Source organism: Trifolium pratense, linkage group LG2 (assembly GCF_020283565.1).
Source record: "Trifolium pratense cultivar HEN17-A07 linkage group LG2, ARS_RC_1.1, whole genome shotgun sequence".
Taxonomy (NCBI): domain Eukaryota; kingdom Viridiplantae; phylum Streptophyta; class Magnoliopsida; order Fabales; family Fabaceae; genus Trifolium; species Trifolium pratense.
In genome coordinates, this window is record NC_060060.1 from 40,492,865 (window position 1) to 40,500,020 (window position 7,156).

Genomic DNA, 7,156 nt, shown 5'->3' on the forward strand with positions numbered 1-7,156 from the left:
CTTGAAACTATGAAACTAATGAATAATCAGACTCTGAAAAAATTTGTACCAAAAAAAAGACTGAAAAAATCATCATAATAGGATACAACAATGATGATAGTCAGTAACTGTATAACTTGATGTAAATCTTTAAAGGTGGTCTCAGGTTAGATTTCCACTTCAGCCTTGGTTGTACATATCTCATTCTAGTTTGAAGTGTTAATATGACAGCCAATTCCACAATTTATCAAGAAACACGAGTAAATGTGTAACCATGCTCCCTGTAAATATAAGTTAAAAAGAAAGAAAGAAAAAAACTTTGAATTCAAATTCAAATAATATAAATCCTTCCAATAATAGAAAAGAATACCAAGTCTTTAACTACAGGCTGTACAAGGATATGTTAGTAAAGACAAAAATTACAATACCATTTCCAACTTGAATCTATGGACTCTCATCATCTGAACTAATGTCATCTATCCTCCTTTCAGTGATAGCCGGAAAAAGCCGCTGACGAAAATCAGAAGGTGGTGGACGTGTATCAGATGAAGACGATCCTCTTGAAGTTTCTTGTTTTACAGGTTTTGATGACTTCTTCTGTGCATCTCTCACCTCCTTGCATACCTTATCCACCATTAGTAAGAAGTCTCTTACTATTACAAATAATCGCAAGCCATCGTCCTTCGTTGCATTCCCGTGAAAGTAATCGCCCGTGCTCTTCACCAGAGCCATGATTTTCTTCTCATCTTCCAGCAGTTTCTTAACATCAGCCTCAGCATTTTGGAGAAAACTTTCCAATGTCTCACGAAACCCTCTATCATCTTCCACATTCTTCAGGTTTTTGTTCAGTAGGTCTTTGGCTTTCACGAGACCGTGGCCAAGTTTGGTAGCCGTAGCTGTTAAGCTGTCCGCATCTAGAACAGAACCTCTCTTAACATTCTCGAGCTCACTGCTCAAGTGCGATACCATCTCAAGACCAAGTTCGCGGTAGTGGTCTTCTATTTCACGTGTGTTATCTTCAACAGCCTCGTCCGTTTTAATATTGGACAAACCCTGGCTCTCTTTTTCCGCTCGGGCAGCTTTTATGCCCTCCGAGCGGATAATCTCTTGAACTACAAAGTGTAAGAGTGTAGTCTTGCCATCTGTTCCTTTTACATCGGATAATTTCAAAAGCGTATCAAGTTTAAATGCTTGTGCACCACCACGGTATGTTCCGTCGTTCATACGGTTTCCAGTTTTGAGAACGGCTTCGAGAAGCTTGTGAAACAGCCGGCTGTTTCTTAGTTCCTTACAAGCAACCTGACATATCACATGAAAGTTGCCAGAAAGATCAGATTTTTTCCCGGGTTAAAATGTCATAAAAAAGAATCAGATGTAGGGGGAGATATGAAGCATGGGTACTCCAAAAATGGTGAAGTACACGTACCGGGTACGCACCAATACCGGGCATGCGTATGGTACTCGTTGGGTACTTACAAATCCAAATCCATTTTTATTTGGTTGGTTCGGGGTGGTGGATACGGCAAAAATGTGCAGGTGGCATAAAATATACATATTTTATTTTTTGGGTACAAAAGAGGGCCAAAGGCCCAAATATTTTAATTTTTATTGCATATTAATTATTTATCTTGCTTTTGATAAAAACAGTTGAGGCGGTGGACAAATTCACTCAAAACATAATTATTCTGATATTCTATATTAACATACCCGTACCTTAAATTTTTTTTAAATTCCAAAAACAAAGGAATTAAAGTGAGGATGCACGTTACAGTTACAAAAAAGTGTTGTGTGTATGTGATGGTACTCAGCATAAAAATTGATTTACCAGGTTCACCAGCATTTCAAATAGTGAAGTTTTAAAACCAATGAATTACTAAATTGAAACGAGTCAAACTCAATGTTTCATATTAAACTATATATTTCTTACAGTGTAGGTACAGCCATATAGCATGTATTTGAAATATATGAAACTATAAACTACTCAATAGTCAATACTTAATGCACACAAATTAATTAATAGTCTAAATTCTCTAAAATTTTGCATACAAAACAAAATATTAAGTTGGATTAGGCGAGTTAAGGAAGTTTAACAGAGACGTGAAATGATCACTAACACTGTTTTTGTGTATGTATATTGGACGACTACACGGTAAAGCCATTCTATGATCTGATTTAGATTTACTCAACTATACGCTTATTAATTTCATACCAAATATGTGATAGAAAGAGCATGAGCAATGCAACTGAAGGGGTGATGCAATTTAGATCATACCTCTAAAACTGCAAAAGACTCCATAGTAGTAGTGAGCTCCTCTTTAAATGTACACATAAAAAGCAGTACTTCCATTCGCTTAAAGGCAAAGGGAATGTCAACCATGGATTTCAGGAAACGGTCAGCAGGCCCAAGTTGAGACAGATTACCACTAAAAAGTCTAAGCTTAAGTTCTTCGTCTGATGTTGGCGCCATCTTCAACAAGGTTTGAAGGAACTCCGACGGTAGCTCATTTCCTGATTAGCCAACGACTGGTTAGAAAGATTTCATACAGGTGGAAAAGAGTCGCCTGAATAATTTAGCTTCTTAATTTATATGTATACTTTCATCAAGTTTCGTCACTAAATCAAGCAAGGGATAATTTATTTTGTTCAAAATAACCTAATATCCCTATTACAGTTATCAGCATTTTCTTAGGAAAATCAAAGGAACAAGATATCACCTTCATAGAGTGCATCACAAACTTCTTCCATTGTCACATTCAATGCTCGCAACAGAATTAATAAATTTTGTGATTTCTTTTTGTCAACGATCTGGATATACTGAGGTGAAGGATCTTGGGAGGAGGAAGACTCCTTTTGTCGCTGACCATTATTTACAGCATTATAACCAAAAAGTGTCTCTATCATCTCTTCGTTAAACCTGTCAAATTGTCATTTAGGAATATTAGCAGCTATTGATATACTATAATCTGTGCTCAAAATAATTTTTGGATTTATTCCTTACTGGAACGATCCTGATTTGATCTGATTCCAAACCATTGATTGATCAGAATTAGCTTGAACCTTATCCCAGAAAAATGGCTTTAGTTTGGCTTTGGAAGTATCAGCTCCACCTTCTGCACCTGCTTCAGCAATCGCTGTAGCTTTTAGTCCACCAACCTTTGGGCCAACTGGAGGACGAGGAGGAGCTACACCACTCTTAGGAGGAGGAGGAGGTGGACGAGGACCAGGTTTAGCACCATGTGGTGCTGGTGGTGGAGGGGGGGGAGGACCAGGTTTGGCACCAGGTGGTGCAGGGGGTGGTGGAGGACTAGGTTTGGCACCAGGCGGAGCAAGGGGTGGTGGAGGACTAGGTTTGGCACCAGACAGAGCAGGGGGTAGCGGAGGACGAAGAGCAGCAGGTTTGGCACCGGCTAGTGTTGAATGTGGGGAAGGAGTAGTAGGAGGTCGAGCACTGCCAACACCAGATTGTCGAGGAGGAGGAGTTGCAGCAGCAGTAGATACGGCATTATTACTAGAAGGCCTAAATGAAGGTGGCTCAGGGGGGAGAGGATTCATTCTTCCTGGAGGAGGTCTTAAAGGTGGCATTCCAGAATGGATAGTTCCCACTCTTCCAAGAGGAGGTGTCAATTCAAATGGTAATCCAGCAGCAGTATGAGCTCCTATTGATTGATGTTCTTGCACCGAGGTCTTCTTGTTGTCTCCTAAATTATCACTTGATGACTGAAACCCATGTTTCTCCCCTTTTGTCGAATTTCCAAAAGCATGATTGGAAGGACCTGTAGGATAAGTCAATATTGTCACAACTAGTAAAACACATTAACAAAGTATGAATGAACTGTAGTATATGATATGTACCAAAAGAATAGTCATTCATGCTCAAGCTCAGAAGTGGCCTCTCATCATTTTGTCTAAGCCGGCGAGTCTTACGAAGGCATAAAAAGAACAGTGCTGCAGCTATAAATATCACCGATATAGTTATAACTACAGAAAGAACAACTGTTCTTTTTGTACTATGCTTATCATCCTTCCCGTTCGTGTCAGAAGATGGAGGAGCAGAAATATCAGCAGCTGCTGGTGGTGTAAGCTTCGGGAAAAATGGGGTTGGTGAGAAAGAAGGAGATGGCGGCTTAGGAAGTAGAGGCACTGGAGCAGGTGATGGAGATAGACTGGGTTCAGACGATGGAGCGAGAATGGGCTCAGGTGATGGAGTGAGACTCAGTGTAGGTGATCCAACTGCGGGGTCTGAACTAGGTGGTTCTGATATGTGCTGGAGCAAAACACGGACCAGATTTCTTCTAGGAATACTGGATGTGGAAAAAAGATATCCCGTATTCGTGACATGCCATTTCTTGGAATCATTGTCTTCTCCTGAGACAGATAATAGAAGATTATTTTTTCTCAAACAATGAAGAAAGTTTTCCTTGATTTGAGGATGGCAACCATTAAGCAATTTTTGGATGTCTGCTTGTGCAAATGGTTGAATTGTTGAACTGAGTTTGTTGGTGCTAGCAAACAATTCCAGTGGGAGGCATAAATCACGATATACCACTTTCTTTAAATGAATAAAATCTTCACAGCAGGCGGTCCTTAATACCTTTGCCTGCAGTCATGAAACTTGAAACTTTTAGAGTTTGTGAATTCATTAATTGGTCATGCTTATCATGCATAAGGTAAGAGAAGTTCAGAGTGCACTCTGGTTGAATGAGAAGCATTAGCAGCATTCGTAGATTATACATTGTAGTATCATATTTCTTCATCAAGTTAATGTGTTTCCCGTGCAAATATAGCACATTTAAAAAAATTAATTACAGGAAGATTGTCTAATGGAATGCATATGCTCAAGCAATAAAATAGCAACCATTTGGTTCGCCCAAGTATGACAGATGATCATAGAACAATCAATGCCGAGAAATTTAGTGTCAAGTGACTTTAGCAATAATTACATAAGAAAAGTTATAAATTTATCTTTCCAAACAGAAGTAATTGTTCATGCTAATTATTTGAAAGGTAAGAGATTTTCATAGTGCAATCAGGTTGAAGCAAAAGCACTTGATGCACTCATAGATAATAGTATCGTATATCTTTATCAAGTTCATGTGTTGCCCATATAAATATATAACATGTAAAAAATTAAATACTGGAAAATTGTCTAATGGAAAGCATATATACTCAAGCAATCCAATAGCATAAGAAAAGTAAAACTTGGCAAATATGAGATCTATGGTGATCTTTAAGAAACTTGGGAAAATAGGTTCTGCAACTAATAGCTAGGAACATACAAAACGAGGAAGACACGGTTTAGTATCAGAACCCAATGTCATGATGGAAAATAGTGGAAAAACAACAAGTCTAGTACACACTCCCTTCTTAACCTTTTCTCCACATGAATAATAGCTACACAGAAGATAAGCATATAAGTAAGACCATCCTCTTCTATCATGCTACCTAAATTCTGACAAAAAGTGCAAACTAGTATAACTCTGTAGATGGCAGTGTTGTCAATCGCGGATTGCGGAAAATAGAGGCTCCGCTACGCAATAGTGCCATTATATCTATAGGCACTATTTAACATTTTGTACTAAATACTGTATTTGACAACATTTTGTACTACAATATTGCGCTGCTATTTAATAACACGGGTTGATGGGTAGGAAAAACGGGAAATAATTAGATTTAATGTAAATGGCATGGCCTCTATTAAAGCAATGTCCTTGACATGCAGATATCCATAGTTGGACTGTAGGCAATATAGGGCGAGTAACAGGACAACTTCAGCAGAGGCTCAACCAAATAATAAGAAACACCACACTATTATTTTCATCGAGAATCCATTTGAAACCTCGAATTTTCTGAGTTCGAATTTTATACAATTCTGGTTTTTTTATCATTTTAACTTCAAAGCAAGCACCAAAGTAGATATGCATACAAAGCAACCAATATCCAAGTAACAAGTGAAGGAAGCATTACCGTATGCTCATCTAACAATTCAGATGCTGAATCAAATAGGTCTCTAATAAAACCATCTTCTTGTATTTCCTTCTTTTCTATAACGCTAACTGCTGCTACTAGATGCAGAACTAAAAGAACACAAAAACTAAACTTTAAGACAACCATATATTTCTGAATTCCCATTCCAAGTGTTTGGTATTTTTCTCATTTCATCAAAGAACTACACCCTAAACAATGACAACTCTACAATCCCTTCATCACTAAGAAATACAATAAAAAAAGCCAACTTTCAATATCTACCACCAACCCACTTCAATTCCTTAGCATAACAAAAGAATTATGCAAAAATCACAAAGGATTTTCCAATAAAGATAAAAATTTCAGAACCAAACACAATTAACAAAGCATAAAATCAAACCCCAGAAAATTTTCCCTCTTGAACAAATATTCCAACTTTTACTGAATCAGATCAAGTAAAAGACAAAACCCACCAGAAATATCAACTAAAGAACAAGAAGTAACAAGAGGGGGTTGAAACATCAAAATAAAAAAAAAGTACCCTCAAGAAACAAACAACCCTAGAAATGCAAAATACAAAGTTGAGCTACAAAGAAAGATTCAAAAAATGGGTGTTTGCGTCTACAAGGATCCGAAGTAAGCAGCCAAAAAAAAAAGTATTATTATTTGTTTTGTTGACCGCGAAATGTTGAAGACAGGAATGTTGTGTTTGTATGCAGAGCGTGTTGTGTTGTGTATAAGAAAGAAAAAGAGTTTTAGTGAATGAGAGTAGAAGGGTGGGTGTTTAAGGAAAAAAAGAGAAAGTTTCTTGGGGGTAGACTGACTAGAGAGAGAAGAGAACATTACGCGTAAAGGGCCGTCTAAGGAGGAAGCAAAGGGTTATAGTTCTAGATTCGGACATTGCCAAGCTGCCACCAACTCTCTCTCTAGTCGCACTCGGTCTTCCTTTTCGTGCTAAGTTAAAATTCATTCAAATATAAAATTAAATAATGAAAATAAAACATATATTCTCCTTTGTTATTATTTTCTTTTTATTTTAGACTAGCGGGCCAGGCAGACGCGTTATGTACCAAAAAAAAAAATACGCCTTATGTTATGGTGAGTTTGTTAATAAAAGATTTTTGTTGCTACTAAAAAAAAGCAAGGGTAATATTGGTATTATGAAAATTCTACCCAAAAACTCGTGTATTCTTTTTATATATTATAGTATAGA

The 7,156-nt window shown here is 37.5% G+C and overlaps 1 protein-coding gene across 1 annotated transcript; it reads right to left on the reverse strand.

Annotated features, from left to right (window-relative positions):
* Positions 1 to 307: 307 nt before the first annotated feature.
* Positions 308 to 6,852, reverse strand: LOC123910252 (formin-like protein 5). The gene is made up of 6 exons (XM_045961340.1): positions 5,944 to 6,852; positions 3,832 to 4,576; positions 2,978 to 3,752; positions 2,694 to 2,893; positions 2,252 to 2,487; positions 308 to 1,278 (listed from the first exon to the last, which is right to left on the reverse strand). The coding sequence occupies exons 1-6, from the start codon at positions 6,106 to 6,108 to the stop codon at positions 424 to 426; spliced, it is 2,976 nt and encodes a 991-aa protein (XP_045817296.1). The 5' UTR covers positions 6,109 to 6,852; the 3' UTR covers positions 308 to 423.
* Between the last annotated feature and the right edge of the window lie 304 nt (positions 6,853 to 7,156).